Source organism: Phaethon aethereus (genome assembly GCF_964289735.1).
Source record: "Phaethon aethereus genome assembly, chromosome: 1".
Lineage (NCBI taxonomy): Eukaryota > Metazoa > Chordata > Aves > Phaethontiformes > Phaethontidae > Phaethon > Phaethon aethereus.
The window spans coordinates 150,033,415-150,050,153 of record NC_138575.1 but is presented as its reverse complement, the minus strand read 5'-3'; the positions used below and the strand labels follow the sequence as shown (position 1 = coordinate 150,050,153).

The 16,739-nt window shown below is 40.0% G+C and overlaps 1 protein-coding gene across 1 annotated transcript; it reads left to right on the top strand.

Moving 5' to 3' along the window:
• On the top strand, window positions 1-9,169 carry MFSD9 (major facilitator superfamily domain containing 9; the record flags this gene model as incomplete). The annotated part of the gene is made up of 6 exons (XM_082014464.1): window positions 1-164; window positions 2,492-2,579; window positions 3,878-3,921; window positions 5,232-5,361; window positions 7,629-7,838; window positions 8,391-9,169. Exons 1-6 carry the CDS (start codon window positions 60-62, stop codon window positions 9,167-9,169), a joined length of 1,356 nt encoding a protein of 451 aa, XP_081870590.1. The 5' UTR covers window positions 1-59.
• Window positions 9,170-16,739: the final 7,570 nt, after the last annotated feature.

Below are 16,739 nucleotides of genomic sequence, written 5' to 3'. Positions count from 1 at the left end.
ATGCCCAGCGCCGCGCCACCGGCCGCTACGGGGCAGGGCCCGCGGCCGCCGCCGACCGGATGGAGGAGGAGGAGGAGGAGGATGGAGGCCGGGGAGCTGCAAGGAGCCCGTCAGCGGCGGCGTCTGGCCGCTTCGTGCGGTGCCTTTACGCGGTGGGCTTCCTGGTAAGCGGGAAGGCGGGGTGCGGCGGCGATAGCGCCCTTCCGGCGCGGCCTGGGACGGGCGGCCCTGCCTGAGAAGGGGAGTCTTCCCCGCCCCATACGACCTGCTGCCCGGCCCCACGGCTCCGGGGCAGGCGCTGGAGCGGCCGTGCCGGAGGCAGAAGAGGGGAGACGGCTCCGGAGCCGTGAGGTCCTCTCAGGCCTGTCAGGAGATGCTGCAAAGCCCGACGTCGGGCAGACACCCCCCACCAGCGCCCTCCTCCTCGCCTTTTCCGCTGCCCGGTGGGCGCCCCCGGGTCCCGGCTTGTAGCGGGCTCCCCCGTTACGCCCCGGATAAAGCTGCTGGGTTTCGAGGTACATCAGTTCAGCGGCTTTTTTGGAGTTAGAATGTTGGTAGCGGTAGTGGTTTGTAAGCGGCTGTGGTGTTTTTAACATGCAAACAGTCGTGCGGTCGGATACAGAAGTACGATTTTTATCCGGCGAGGGAAATGGAGTAGCGCAGCGCCCTTAAAGCTAAGTTTTGCCGTGTGCTTATCAGAGAGCTGTTTCTTCTTTCCTTGGAATACCAGTGCTTAGTGTAAACTAGCCCCCCCCCCCCCCAAAACCAACACAAAAAAACCCCCACAAAACCCTGTGCTTTAAAAAAAAACCAAAACAACCAACAACTAAACCAACAAACCCTTACTGAAAGAACATAGCATAGGCTTGTATTCTGTAGTGGTTTGTGAGCCTTGGGAAAAAGTCATTGAATTAATTTAAAACTAAAAGGGATAACTTGGAAAAGTAATACAAAATGAGTACAAATTTGCACTGTGAAATGTAGGTATATTCTGTCACTTGCCTTTAGGTTGGGCAGTTAGTAACAATCTAGCTGGTTTGGGTCCTGGAGGAAATATTCCAGGAAAAGGTGCGTTAGAAGAAGCTTTGCTTCATAGGTCGTTTTTAAACACTATGGTTCTCCGACCCTGTAATACCTTGCGGACGCCAAGCTGGGGTACACACTGAAATCAGCCAAGATGTGGGTGCCCTTTTACAGGGTGTAGAGTGTGGTGAAATATCATAATAAAGAGGTGTTGCCTGTGATGCACGCTTCCCGGAACAGCTGAGTTATCACTTGAGGTAAGAAATTATAGGTGAAATAAGAAATAACCACCCATCTAGGATAGTGGTTAATGGGTCTTGCTCCATTTGCATGCCTATGACAAGTCCAGTACTGCCAGACTATATTCTGAGACTTGCCCATTTTAGTGTCTCTATCAATGACCTGGACAAGGTTATTGCACTGCTCTTCAGGTTTGCAGATGACACCTAGGATTGTGTTGTTGAAGATATTCATAAGTCGTGTGCTCTGTTTGCTTATGCTAATTTATTTAATAATGATTCTAACCTTGTAATTCTCAATTTCAACCGTCAAAAGATATTTAATGACAGACGGTGAGAATTTACTTAGTTATACACATTGTTACAGTTATTCAGGCTTTGGGCATACTGTGCAGGTCTAGTCTAGTTCAGCTCAAGCAGTCACTGATAAAAGGTGATCTTGCTCCAACAGATCTTCTATAAGGTTCTGCTCTGATATAGGACACTGTATGCTATGCCAGATAGTAGTAGTGAAAGAACTACTGGGTCAATGTGGGTAGCTTAACAAAAAATAAAAAAAAAGCAAAAGGAATGGGTAGGAGATCCTTGATCCCTGTTCAGGATGGGCAGTGTCTTTTGCCCTCCCTAGGCAAAACGTTTTCCACATATGCTTTGCTTTTTTAAATTTTTTTTTCACGTTTCTCTCTTTTTGCTACATTTCTGAAGTTATACTCGAAGACAGTCTATAGGTAGGTTTAGATCTACCATAGCTTCTTCCCCACTGTGGTTGTGAGTTAAGATACTGTAGATTTTTGAGATAGATTCTTTTTGTGTAAGTAAGAAGTATTTTTAAGTGACTGAAATTACAGACCACTTCAAATTTAAAACACTAGTACCATGTACTCGTCTTTATAAACAGATAAATTTAATATATATTAAAGGAATATTTAATATTTAAATGTATGTCTTCAGAATGATTGTATCTGGACGGGAAAGAGGATTGCGGTTTTCGTAGTTTTAACTCCTCTGTGAGGCAATCCTTTATCTTTCAGTTTATGTGTTTTTGTAATTTTGTACATACTGGATGTATTGTAGAGGTTACAACATACCACACTGGCCATGAAAAATTTTCTTTTAATCTTCTATTAATATGTAAATAATTTTTTTTTAATAGTGACTGTTATTAAGCCAAGTTGCCATCATTTTGTAAAAGTGATCAGTTATTAAAACTTTTCCTGCCTTCTTTTCAGGATTTATTTGGTGTGAGCATGGTTGTTCCTTTAATGAACCATCATATCAAATCTCTAGGAGCAAGTCATACAGTAGCTGGAATAATAGGTGAGTTGCAGCACTTGACTGATTTAACAAAGAATGAGATAATGTGAACTGGATTATGCCTTACTGCAAATTGGACATTGTAACATAATGCTTCCTTGCTAGTAGCATAATAAAGAGTAAGGCAAATTTCCAAGTAAAACTGTGTGGGCAGCTATACTGTGTTAGACCCACAGACCTGTCCAAACTTGCATACTGACAGTAGCCAGAAGAAGGTGCTTGGGAAAGAGCATTCTTGGAAAGAACAAGGAAGTCTTGCAGTAATACTTGTACAGATGCTTTTCAAGCATCCAGAAATTCTCAGCTCAGCAATTTTGGGAGTCCGAGGTGTCAGTTTTAGTTTTATTGTTATTTACAGGCTTTGCAAACAGTACTTTTGCAGCTGGTTCCCCTGATCTTTCCAAAGCCCATGATTGCTCCCAGTTTGATTAAATTCCTTGCAGCTGTCTTTTGGCAAAATATTTATTGTCTTTAAGGAGTGTTTACAAGTAAATTCTGAAGGTTTGGAACTTGATGTTAAAAATGAAGTAAGATGAAGTTCTGTGGTTCTAAAGTTCTTATTTATATCTTACGGTACTGTTTATGGTTTGTAATGATACAAGAACAATAGTCTTTATAACTACGTGTGGTTGACATGGGCTCTGTTATTCAGTTTTTTATTACCTTGCTTTTTTGATGAAATTTAGCACTTTTCATTAAATAATTCTGGTTCTGCTCTGAGTTGTCCGAGTATTATTTTAAGCAGCAATTAATCAAAAATATGTTTTCATCTCAACAGTCTGCTTTGACTTTTAACTTCAAAAGAAACTGTGTTTTGAGGTGTGTTCTTATAAATGAAAGAGCCTGGCAGATGTTTCTTTCTGCTTCTCTTTGCTACTTCTATTCTGTTACTAACTGCTGCTAAACTCCTAGCCTCCAAAATGAAAGGGTAGGGTCTGTGGTTTCTTCAGGGCTTTGGTGGTGCTTTGTGACACCTTGAAGTGCCAAGCAGAAAGTAACTAGTGCCTCCCAGTAATTAAATTCTCTCCTAATTCTGAGAAAGCAATTATAAGTGCCTGTGTTTAATACATATAGAAAGCAACTATGTAACTTCATTACGTAGTTGTACACAAGCTTTCAGCAGAAACTTTCCTTGGCTGTGCTGAACTCCACCGTTGGTTTGTCTTGCTCCCTCTTCCTAGTCTTCTAGTAAATTATTCCCAGAATTTCTCACATGTTTCCTAATTTAACAATTTTGCACAGTTTTCATTTAAAAAAAAAAGTTTAATTTTTAACATTGGTATTTTATGTGTTTGTTTTAGGATCTCTTTATGGTATAATGCAACTATTTTCCAGCACTTTTGTGGTGAGTTCTAACACTGAATTCCTAAGTATGTTAGTATTTCTACGGATTTTAGGGGAAAAAAGAATGAGGTTAATGATAGTTTCTTGAATTTTTTTAAAATGGTTATAGTGTTCATAAACATTTTTGGTTGGTGGATCCAGTTTTTAGTTTGTGTGGAAAATGTTTGTTTCATTTATAGGGAATTATCAAATTTTTCAGAAATTAACAGAATAGTCTTTAGACAAAAACTAGAATCCAGATTTGGGGTCAGTCATACATTACTGAGTGCATCTCAGTTACACCAGTGTTGGTTCTAATAAAGCTGTTTTCTTCAGTGAAGTAGTCTGCCCAAAAAGCAGTCTCACGAGTCAGCTCTTCATAAGCCTGTCATCTAGAGTTTGCTTTCCCTGCTTAATGAGTAGTGCCCTGTAATTTGCCATATGGACTAAATTCATGCATTATGCCTTTGAGCTTTGTTTGGTTTTGTTTTCTATTAGCTTTTGATTTTTTTACATCCTAATCTAAGCAAGAGTGCAAAGACTAAACATCAAGGCTGAACCTCTTTAATGTATGTTTTACCTATCAATACCTTAGATCCTTGCATTTAGCCAGGAGCACCTTTAATATTAACCCGGTACCTCCTGTTTTTCAAGAGAGCAGATTTTGAGCATCTCATGAGAAAAACTGTTTCAGTTTGTTATGCAGACCACCTGGGATATTTTGCTTCTGTAGTCTTTGTGGCATTTTCTTTGAACTGTTAAGACTATTGCCTACTTTCTTAAAAAAACTTCCTGTCTGGAATCAAGCTGATTTATAAGCATGCTACATACTAATTTACTGTTTGCCCTTGTCATAAATATTTCCTACTTGTCTGAGCTCAGGTGACAAACTCCTTACAGCTAAGATCATTCCTTTCAGGATGCTCAACAAGTGTCTAGTATATAGTGACCATTGTTGCAAAGAAGTATTTGTGGTCGGTTGTGGTAACACTTTGAGGGCCCCTACTACTCATATTTCATGGTGCTTATTGCAGGATTGTATTTTTAAAAGAGATAAATTATTTTTTAAAAAGCTATATGCATGACATTAAATAGAATGATAGTTTCAGCAGGTCCACTGCCGGCTGGGCAGAACTCTGCTCATCACTTCCAGATTTTGACCACTTAGGAGTGTTGTGTAATAAACTTACTAAACTTTCACTGACAGTCCTTTGATGTCTCTTCTCAGTTTCATTTGGAAGTACTGGATTGTTCACTGTACATAGTTAAATGTTGTAATGTACATAGTTAAATGTTATAAAAAGCTAAACTTAATTTCCTGCTTTATGAAAGGGCTGCTGGAGTGATATAGTAGGAAGACGGTATTCCCTGCTTGCTTGTATTCTTCTCAGTGCACTGGGTTACTTCCTTCTTGGAACATCCACCACTGTGTTCTTGTTTGCCATTTCTAGAGTCCCTGTAGGTGAGTAAACGCTTGGCATTTTGCCGTTTAAATTCCCTGTAGTCTCAGATTGAGAATTGCTTCTCGAGAAATCACGGTATGTGGATGGCTACATAGTATAATCATCCAGGAGCATCAACTGAAAATGGAAAAATCTCTGCAAATCAAACATTCTTGTGACTTTTTTCTGAAAATAATTTGAAATGAATGCTCAAAACCTGTCACAACTTTTGTGCCACCTTGAGTGGCTGAATTTCATGAAAATAGGAGTGCAGCAGTTCCTTGAAAGAGACTATTGTAAAGTTAGTCATAACAGGTACACAACACACCAGGTCACTGCTGGAAATCTTGGCCTGCACTTGCAATGCAGAATGGAATGATATGTGCATTATTGTTTTTTCTCATGTTGAAAATACACCTCAAAGTGATACTACAAAATTTGGCTGAAATTTTATGTCCCTGCTTTAATGGAATATTTCTGTTGTGCAAAAGTGTGTACATTTGCAGCATTGAAGCTAAGTTTGTGCCAGGGTTCCTATCAGAGTTCTTATAATAGCTGAACACCTTTTGCATATATTCTGATAAAATAATCACAGAATCACAGAATAGTTTTGGTTGGAAGGGACCTTTAAAGGTCATCTAGTCCAATCCCCCTGCCATGAGCAGGGACATCTTCAACTAGATCAGGTTGCTCAGAGCCCCAGGTCCAACCTGACCTGGAATGTTGCCAGGGTTGGGGCATCTACCACCTCTCTGGGAAACCTCTTCCAGTGTTTCACCACCCTCATTGTGAAAAATGTCTTCCTTACCTCTAGTCAAAATCTACCCTCTTTTAGTTTAAAACCAGCACCCTTTGTTCTGTCACAACAGGCCCTGCTAAAAAGTCTGTCCCCATCTTTCCTATATAAGCCCCCTTCAAGTATTGGAAGGCTGCCATAAGGTCTTCCCGGAGCCTTCTCTTCTCCAGGCTGAACAACCCCAACTCTCAGCCTGTCCTCACAGGAGAGCTGTTCCACCCCTCTGGTCACTTTCATGGCCCTCCTCTGGATGCGCTCCAAAAGCTCCATGTCTTTCCTGTGCTGAGGGCTCCAGAGCTGGATGCAGGACTCCCGGTGGGGTCTCACCAGAGCAGGGTAGAGGGACCGAATCACCTCCCTCGACCTGCTGGCCACGCTGCTTTGGATGCAGCCCAGGATACGGTTGGCCTTTCTGGGTTGTGTGTGCACATTGCTGGCTCATGTCCAGCTTTTCATCCCCAAGTCCTTCTCGTCAGGGCTGCTCTCAATCCCTTCATCCCCCAGCCTGTACTGATACGTGGGGTTGCCCTGACCCAAGTGCAGGACCCTGCACTTGGCCTTCTTGAACCTCATGACATTCACACAGGCTTATTCCTTGAGCTTCTCCAGGTCCCTCTGGATGGCCTCCTGTCCCTCTGGCGTGTCAACCGCACCACTCAGCTTGTTGTCATCTGCAAACTTGCTGAGGTTACACTTGATCCCACTGTCTGTGTCATTGATGAAGATATTAAACAGTCCTGGTCTGTTTAACACAGACCCCCTGAGGGACACCTCCTGTCGCCAAAGCATTGCTATTACTGTGAACACATCTACTAAAGGGCATTTTTAGGGCCCATAGTCGTGATTTAGGAACTGTTTATATTGTTTCTTAATTTAAAGACAATTTGCTAATAAATTATTTGGTTAATATTTGATTACTTGGTAGAGGTAATACTTCCTAATGCTAACAGCACTGTGACTGTGACAGCATTGTCCTCGTCAGAGGGAAGGAGCATAAAAGATTGCATTATTAGTATTCCCGCAGTATACTTACTCTTCTGTGCTCTTTTGCCACGCACCAGTCTCCCATATGAATTTGGTATGTTACAATCCTGGAAATGTCCATATTCAGCAATGCTTGTACAGAGTTATGTTCATTAACAGACAAGCCATTCCTACTCCACCACTACTCACCCATAATTTCTTCTTTTAGCAGCTATTTTATTCCTGGTGTGCTCCAGCAGTCAGCTAAATTACTTCTTTCAGTGGGGCTGCGGGAGCACTCCTTCAACACAGATGCATGAATAATTTCGATTCTGAAGACCAGATCTTTGAACAGCCAAGATGATGGTCATGGCCCAACATGCTGCATGACTCTAACCTTGAAGAATTTATGGTTTATGGGATCTTAAAAATAGATTTTGAACATAGATATTTCAGATAGCTTCTGTCATTCTAAATCTTTTGGACTGAGCAATACATGTTTATTATTTTGGTTATATTATGTTGCAGGTATTTTCAAACACACACTCTCCATCTCTAAAGCTCTGCTTTCTGACTTGGTTTCCAAGAGAGACCGCCCTTTAGTAATGGGACGCTTCAATGCAGCCTCCAGTGTGGGCTTCATTCTGGGGCCTGTCGTTGGTGGCTACCTTACAGAGTTGGAAGATGGCTTTTATCAAACATCTTTCATCTGTGCTTCTATCTTCCTTCTGAATGCTGGTAAGTTGTATGTCATAGTTTGCATCTTGGGTGCCTTCATTGCTCACTTTTGTGTTTTTATGCATTTGTAATACCTTGAATTCATGGTGTGTTTATCATCGATGGTATATGTGTTCTGTATACTGATATTACACTTTCAATTTGAACCTGTGTGGAAGGATAGGAATTCTGAAACAGTTAACTTCCAGATGCTTCACCTTTGTATTGTATATATCACTTTTACATTTGGACACAGGAATGGGAATTCTTCATGTGCCCAACGATGAAGACAGGAAATCAGAATTTTGGCTTTAGCCTTTACATTTGCTTGTATGTTGCAAATGTGTCACCTCAATGTTTTCCTTCCTTGCTTTCGCTGTGTTTAAAATTGAACTAATACTGTGAATAACACTAGATTTAATCTTTGTAATTTTTTTTAAAGTTAAATAATTGTTAAAAGTCCTTTTTTGATTTTTGATCTCTACACTAAGTAAACTGTTACAATCAGACTCATGTCTTCCACGTAAAGTTAATGCAATTGAATGAAATCAGCTAATTTCTTGATCTGTATAGGTCTTGTCTGGATGTTACCCTGGAGTGAAGAAAACACTGGTAATAGGGAACATCAACAAGGTAGCAACGGATCAGTAAAAGCAAATTGTGACCTGCACCCGAAATCAGCAACTAATGGAGCTGTGGCAAGTGATAGTCTTTTCCAGTCTCCATGGATCCAAGTTGCAACAGTGCTGAAGAGGATTAAAGGAATTGCGTGCTCTGATCTGTGGGATATATTTTTAGTGCGATTGCTGATGTCTGTTGCTATACTGCTGTACTACAGTAATTTTAGTCTGGCCTTGGAGGAGAGATTTGGGGTGAAACCCTTGTTTGCTGGATACCTAATGAGCTATAGTAGTGCACTTGGAGTCCTGGCTGGTTGTCTGCTCGGACCAATAACAAGACTCTATCAGCACAACACTTACAGAATTTTGTTGCACTCCAGCACTCTTACCTGCACATTGATTCTCCTATATGCGTCAGCACTGAGCATATGGATGGTCATTTTGTCTTCTACATTCTTAGCCTTTTCAACTACTATAGGTCGTACATGTATCATTGATCTTGAATTGACCATTGGTGGGAATGAGGCCAGCGGTACACTTCTAGGTGTTGGACAATCTGTGACATCAGTGGGACGTATAGTTGCCCCGCTCCTTTCTGGAATTTCTCAGGAGTTCAGTCCTTGTGGCCCTCCAAGTCTAGGGGTTGGACTAGCTTTAGTAGCTATTCTGATAATGAACGCAAACAAACAAAAGTACTGTAGCCATGGAAATGTTAAGTTAAAAAATCAATAGCTGCAAATTTGGATTGCATAGAGGTATCTAACAGGAGAGACAAAGTGAATCAACCTGGGGTGATGCTTACACCTGCCAGACTTGTTCAGTAGTAACAGGATCTTTTAAGAGGGCACATTATGTTAATGTGGAAGCAAGTAGATATAAATGTTTCTGCTCCAGGGATGTTAATTCTAGACAAATGTTATTCTAACTGGTACCCCTAGAACACTTGTGAGAGGGACAGGTGTCGCTGTGTTGTACTGGCTGGGAATTTTTTATGGATTTTTTAACCATTTTGGAGGGGAAAAAAGTGACATGAAATACACAAATCCTGCTTGTAGCTCACATTTGGAATGGTGTTTAGATTGATAAGATTGTTAAAAGACAGAAATTTATTCTTATTATTCAGAGGTGAATTTTTATTATTTAATCAAAAAGAGAATTTGCAATATCGCTCGTTAGCCTTAATTTCTTATGCTGTGGCCTACTGCCACTTGTCTGCTGTGACAGTAGCTTAATTAACAGAGTTTGCTTATGTGATTTTGTTAAGCATACTTTGTCTACAAAAATTGCTGCACAGCGTGATCAGGCACCTTGGGGTAGCCATCTGCTCCCTGCTGATTCCTGGTCTTTCCCAGATAACAGAACTGGGTATATGCTAACTTCATGTATTAGAAGGCCTAAAATGGACAATTTTAGAATAATACGTGGTCATTCAGACTGAAACTGAGACTGAATGTAAGCTTTATGGAAACTTGACATGGTGGTTTCGTTTAGTAATAACTTCTACTGAGCAACTTTGTCATAAATTATTTGTTAATATTTCCTGTGCAATTTTTTCTATCTTCATTTTAAGAATAAATTTACTTCTTAATTCTTTTGAATGACTGTAAAGATGTGCTGGAGCAACTAGCAGTAGTTCATGGATCTGGATGCATTCTCTCTCATCTCTGGAGGCATAAGTGACATTTCAGTGACAAGAGAAAAACTGTTTTATTTGTTGATATTTTAGTCTTCATTTGTCTGCACTGCTTAACTAATGAGAGGTTACCCTCAGAGCTACGCTGAGAGTTGTAGCACTCTCCTGTGCCATTTACTGTTCAGGCTCATATCACTTGCCAGTCACCACTGTTTGCATTTCATTTGAAACATACGAAAAATGTATTTTGCAATAACAAGGTTCCATATGCTTTTCCTAGTATTACTTGATGAAAGTCAAAGTCAGCTATGTATAATTGTTAGGTTGGGGATATTTTTGATTAAAACCAATTTAGTCATCTCCTTGAACACATCTGTGCAAATAGTGTTGCTGCTTCAGGAGAATCATAGATGGTGTTTTGCCTTTTTTTTTATTCTTTACCTTTTCTGGTGCCTGCTATCATTCAAATCCTTGTTGAAAGCTCAGTGGCAGCACCATGGGAATATGTATAGAACTCTGAGTTGTTTTGATTTTAAATATTGAGATCACAAGTGTGTGTCTTATTACTGCTATGACTTCAGTACATATCCTCAGAGTTCCTTACTGTAGTAATCTGTGGTTTATTTCTCCCTAGGAACTTGAGGCATTTTCAAGTGTCTTATTTCTTCTTGTCTTGCTTGGTAGATGCCCCAAAACATTCTCACCCTAAATTTTCTGTTTTCTTTCCATTTTTTAAAAATTAGTTTTATTTTTTTTTACCTAAAACCACCCTTCTGTAAGTCAGGGACTTCTGTTTTGCAACTATAGCAAGGGGTGAAGGAAAAGGGTAAGAAAAAAAACCTCAAAAATTAATATATATGAAAGATTTAGTAGTTTTTACTATAGTTGTTGGTTATATGAGGTAACATAACATTTACCCTTCTAAGCTGCTGCACTGATTAAAGATGAATTCTGTAAACACCATAAAATTCAGATTATACTAACATATACAGCTGCCTGAATATTGCCTTTCTGCATATAAAAACTTCAAAATTTCACTGTTTTTGTTTATATGTGAGTGAAAAATGTGCTTTCCACAATCAGCAAGTATTTTTGTTTTATTTTGAAAAACAGTTCTTTGTATATGCTGAATAAAAAGGAAATTAAATAATCAAATTGAGAAATCTGTGGAAGGCTGTGGTCTCAAGGGCATGTTGCAACTGATGTTACAGAAGAAAAGTTTTTTACTTGTAGGCCAAAATGATTTCCGAAGTGCTGCAGAAACATTTCTTCTTTGTAAAGACTCAGTTATGGAAAAGTTGCCCCCCCCACCCTTTTTTTTTTTTTTTCCTTTCAGAAATAAAATGAAGTGACAATAGAAGTCCATCAAATTAAGTGACATTCTACCTCTACCATTTTGTAGCTATTTTTTCCCCTCTTCCTCTGCTGAAACTATAGCATATAATAGAGGTGTTCAAGTTGGTGCAAAGTGCAGTTGTTTGCGGGTTTTTTTAAGCTGTTCCTTAAAATGATCATTTGAATCTGCCTACTTATCACATAAAAAGCACAGGAGCCAAGGATTCAACCAAGTGTCTTGATAGTGAATGAAAAAGAAGAAATAAAAGAGGATGGAGAACTTACCAGTTTTGAGATGGAGTGCTTTAAAGCTACTGTTCCTAGTGCCTGGAGACATGTGTGCCTCATAGAATCACAGAATGGTTTGGGTTGGAAGGGCCCTTGAAAGGTCACCTAGCCCAAGCCCCCTGCAGTGCACAGGGGATCCCCTGTGTTGTCTCTTAGTTGCCATAACCGTGCAAGTTCAGAGAGTGATGGGCAAATGACATTCCTGGAGGAGACGGACTCCCCCTTTTAAGTTGAGGGGGGAGCAGTTGCAGCTATTTTTGGCTTCAGTCTAGTGGGCTTTACCAAATTACTCAGCAGTTTCTTGAATCCAGTTGTGGTATCTGAAGACTGTAACAAAAGATCTGAATATGGACTAAAGGAAAAAAGTTTCTACCTGCAAATCACTGCAAATTAAGATTTTTCTCCTGCTGTTACTTAAGTTTTGGGTTGTTTTTCTTGGCCTTGTAGGCAGGGTTTGGGTTTCTTTCTTCCTTTTGAAATTTTCACTTTTTTAACAGTGACTACTTTTCTGACCTTTATGATCAGCTGATGTTGTATACAATATAGTAATTTATTTCTGTAAAACAGCTGGTAGCATATGATATGTACTGATTTTGTTGCTTTGAAATGATGAAGCAAATGTAAGATTTATTCCATGTTGGTGTATGCTGCATACATTTGAAGAGATCCTTTATAAACATACCCGTTCTGCAGATTTCAGTTTTTTGTCCTGTTTTCTTTTCTCTGAATTTACTCACAGCAGCAGCATCAGTACCATGAGGTCAGTACCATTCTCATTTTCTGAGAACAGGTCGATTAATTGAGCAGATAATGCAGCAACAAAACAGAACAAGTGTTGCTTACTAACTGGCTTGCTCGTTACTTCAAGCACTCCATAATGCCATCGCATTTTAGCTGATGGGAACCTCTGTGGGTACGTTCAGGTGATGCCAGCCCCCATTTGGTTATGGGTGCTGGGGAAATACCCCTGGGAAAGTGATGCTTTATAGCTTGGTGCTTCGGGATTTGAGAACCCAAGACTCAACTGTGCTGTTACTGCTATAATTTTGAAGACTCATTCACAGACAGCTGATCATGAATCTTGTAAGGGAGTATATTGGAGCCTGAACTTCAAGAATCGAGTGATTGTGAGTGGAGCTCAGACTTCTTTCTCAGAAAAATGGAAGAGTTTGTGGAGCTTGTTTTAAATAGAAGCCTTGAGAAACTTCTGTTTTAACTTACAATGAGAAATTAAGCCAAATAATTACTAGTTATTTTAAATCCTAAATTAGCATCGAAGTATTTTTGAGATGTGCTACATGATAGGAACCGCTCTTCCATTCTGTCAAATTTGAGTAAATAGGAGGTCGTAGATATGAAAAATAAAAGAAGCTGAGGTATTTAAAATGCCTTTTCCTTTTTGTGGCAAAAAATGACTTTTTGAAACAAAACCTGTGGCAATGAGAATACTGTTGTAACTCACAAATCACAAATTTAAACCTGAGCACATTTCAGATCATGAACCAGTGAGACTCACTAGAGCAGCACATGTAACTATTGCTTTCTCTTCTGCAACCTCAGTCCTCATTCTGTCAAATCTCACAGGATAAAGAGGCTTCCAACACACATCAGCGCTGTGCAGGAACCGCATCAGCGTTTGCTGAATTGTGAGAGGAATGATGCTAACCCAATCTCCCATCGTGTTGTCCTGTTAGAAGATCTGTCTACCACCTGCAAGAATAATTCTTCTAATGGATAAAATTCTCAAGTGGCTCAACACAATATTCCAAAAGCGGCAATTTTCATGCCCAACTTCGATTAAATCCCAAATGCAAAGTTTCCTTCAACTGTTCAGAGGAGAAGTAAGCTGCCATGCATTTTAACAATATTTTTTAAGTAGCTCCCCATTTAGCTGGCCACCTAATAAATAGGCCAAGAGGGAGGTGAAACTATTTGACTTTAAAGTTGTAAGACAGCTTCCTCATGGTCATTCACACAACTGACAGTGCACAGCTGCCAGTTCATCTAGAAAGTGCAAATTATATCTGCTAAAATAAGGGATAAAAAAAGAAGTGTTAGTCCTCCTATCTCTCCCCAATTTAAATAGCACCCAAATCAGGTAGTCCATGAACTCTCTCTCTACTGTGTCCTAAAGCAGTTCCTCCTCATGCTTGGACTTGATACCCCCTCCGTTATGTTTTCTGGCCTGAGCCTCCAATCTACTGTTGGCCTGGCTGGGGCTGTGCATTGCAGATGCCATGTTTTAAGTATATTTTTATAGGATCAGAGCTCTTGTAGTACAAAAAGCATTCCTCCAGCCAATTTCAAAATCCTTCATCTTTTCTTCAGGAGCTGGGGGATGTTGGCAGAACAATTTTGGAAATGGTGACCAGCTAAAGCATTTCTTGCAGTGTCAGCCTTAAAACGTTGCTGGTGTCTGGAATTGCTGGACTTGGCATTTCTTGAAAAAGGTGGTGCAGGGTGCAGTGACCAGAGCTACCAAAGACCCCAAGATACTCTTCATGACAGCATGCATGTTATTTTGGCCAAATTTTTAACTTTGTTTCTCCATGTGACTTTTATGTGGCTTCAGTGGAGAAGGATATTCTCAAGCTTCTAAATTGTTATGCCGCATGGTTTTCTTTTGTTGAACAGCTGTGGTTTCAGTGGAGCTTGCATTTGATACCAAGTAGGACAGGCCTTAAAATGTTGCCTCTTACGGCAAATTATTCTCATTTTCTCTTTCAAGTATCTGCTTAAAACAGATAAATGGATGTCTATCTACTCTCTAGCCCTTGCTATACCTACTTTCTTACCCTATTTACTTTTAATTTATAGGCCTCTCAGCAGCTGAAGGGGGAAAGAAACGATCAGAAAACCCTAATTCACAGTGTAATACATGTTTTTATACTGTCTCATCCCTAAAACTGGGCAACTGGGCATCGTGCCTCCTCACGGAGGCAGTAAAATATCAATACTATGGAGTGTACTAGGGAGCCCGTCTGGAAACAAAAAATTTGTACGTGGATTTGGCGAGTTTCCCAGTCACCGCTGAAGATGCAGTTTCCTGAAAAAGTGGAAAACATGTCCCCAGTCAATGCATGACTTTCCCCATCAGATGGTGCTCGAGGACAGATTTATTTGGCACCTCATTCTCCAGATGACAAACTCTCTTTGATACAACATTAAGGAAAAGGCTCCTCTGCAAGCTGAAGTTAGATGGGCCTTTTAGAAAGATCAAAAAATGCTATTGAACTTGTTTTCTCTTTGCAGGAAAAGAAAAAAGAAGATAGGAAAAGGCAAACCTCTGACCCAAACCAGAGCAAGAGTTATGGAGACACAGCCTGTGTCACCTGCTGCTATTGTTGCTACTGAAAAGGAGAACACCCAGGAAAGGAGTTGCTAGAGGTGATGAGGGTCTGACCCGGCAGTAGTGGAAAAGAGCCTGAAAAGGGTGGGAGGAGCAGGAGTGAGGAAGGGAGAGGGCACTTGCAAGGAGGCAGCGTCCCAGGAGATTTGTGATTCTGCTTCACAGTGTAACCATGCTGGAGATCTGCCTTTGGAAAGGCAACAACATGCTAGCGTGTTTTGAAGCACCAAGAGTTTAAGACCATATTTCATTAAAAATTACCTCCAACTTGATGCGCTTGTACTATGGGATGCCCACTTCAAGTGCCAATGATGTGAGCATGCACTGTACTAGCAGACAATCAGCAAAGCAGTAAGGTTCCTGAAACCTGCATTCATTATTTAAAGTTGTGCCATAAAAAATGACAACCATTTGGAAAAAAAGCCAACTTTCCCCAGACACAAGGCAATTGCTTGGTCATTACCAGCACATGAATGAGAAAGCTCCACAGGCAGTAAACTAAATGTTGATGTGCAACATTTCACATTTATTTATTTGGTCAGATTTCAGATAGACCTGATATAAAACAACTAATCTAGACAGTATGATCTGCAAGGAGGACGTGGTTTCAAAACTGAAATCCAAACTCAAGGCTTCTTTCTTACTCAAACGGGATCCTGATAATGCAGTGACAGAGTACTTGCTGACAATTTCACTGATGAAACATATTTTTCTGTTGAAAGACAAATTCAAATTTGTTTTTAAAGCTTGCTGGCTTTGTTTGAACCCAGTTTTATTTCCAAACAGGAGATGATCATTAAAGGATAGCTAAGTATTGCCTTCCACAAAAATAATTTGCTGAGAGTAGCCATGAACATTTGACTGACATTTCTAGGGTTCACATAGCCACCCTTCTGCAGCTTCACCTTTGTGCTTGACACACAGCAGACACTTCCATAGCTGGAATGGAGGAAAAAGACTAAAAGACCTGTGCCAGTAAAACAGTTTAGCAAGGCTTGACATTTCAAACATATATGTGAAATAAATATTTTGGAAAAGCTGTTAGAAGGAGGAAAGTCTTAAATTCCCATTTATAAAACTAATTTATCAACCCCGCATGTGAACCTTTGAAAGAAGTCTACCCTGTGATTTTAAAAGGAAATTCTGATTTTTAATAGTTCAAAACAAACTTAAATAAAAAAAAATAATCTTATTGCCCACAGATTTAGAAATGTGCTAATGAAAAAGTAAAGATTTCACAGTGTACATTCTTCAATGAAAGTTATCTATCTTGTAACAAGTAGAATGAAAATTATTTCTGCATTGTGCTGAAATGTGTATCTGTGCTAAAGCAAGCTCAAAACTTAAGAAAGATTAAGTGGGACAGAAAGTGCAAATTCCTGAGAGCTACAGTTAAGTATCATTTATTTTAATGCATCCTCCCTTCCCCATATGCACTCAAATGGCGGCCATTTACACTAGGATGCAGAAGTCCGTGTTTCTTATGGGTGTTATTAAGGTGCACAGTGACTTCAACTGATTCCAGGGCCCTGCTGTGCTACTTTTCTGTACAAAAAAATTAGATGGAACATTTTTGTTCCTTGGAGTGCATAGCTTAGACAAAGAAAAGGTTATCTTTCCCCTTTTACAGATGAGGAAACAAAAAGCAAAACAAGTTGACCAGGGTCACAAACGTGAGTGAACAAGCTTTCTTGAGT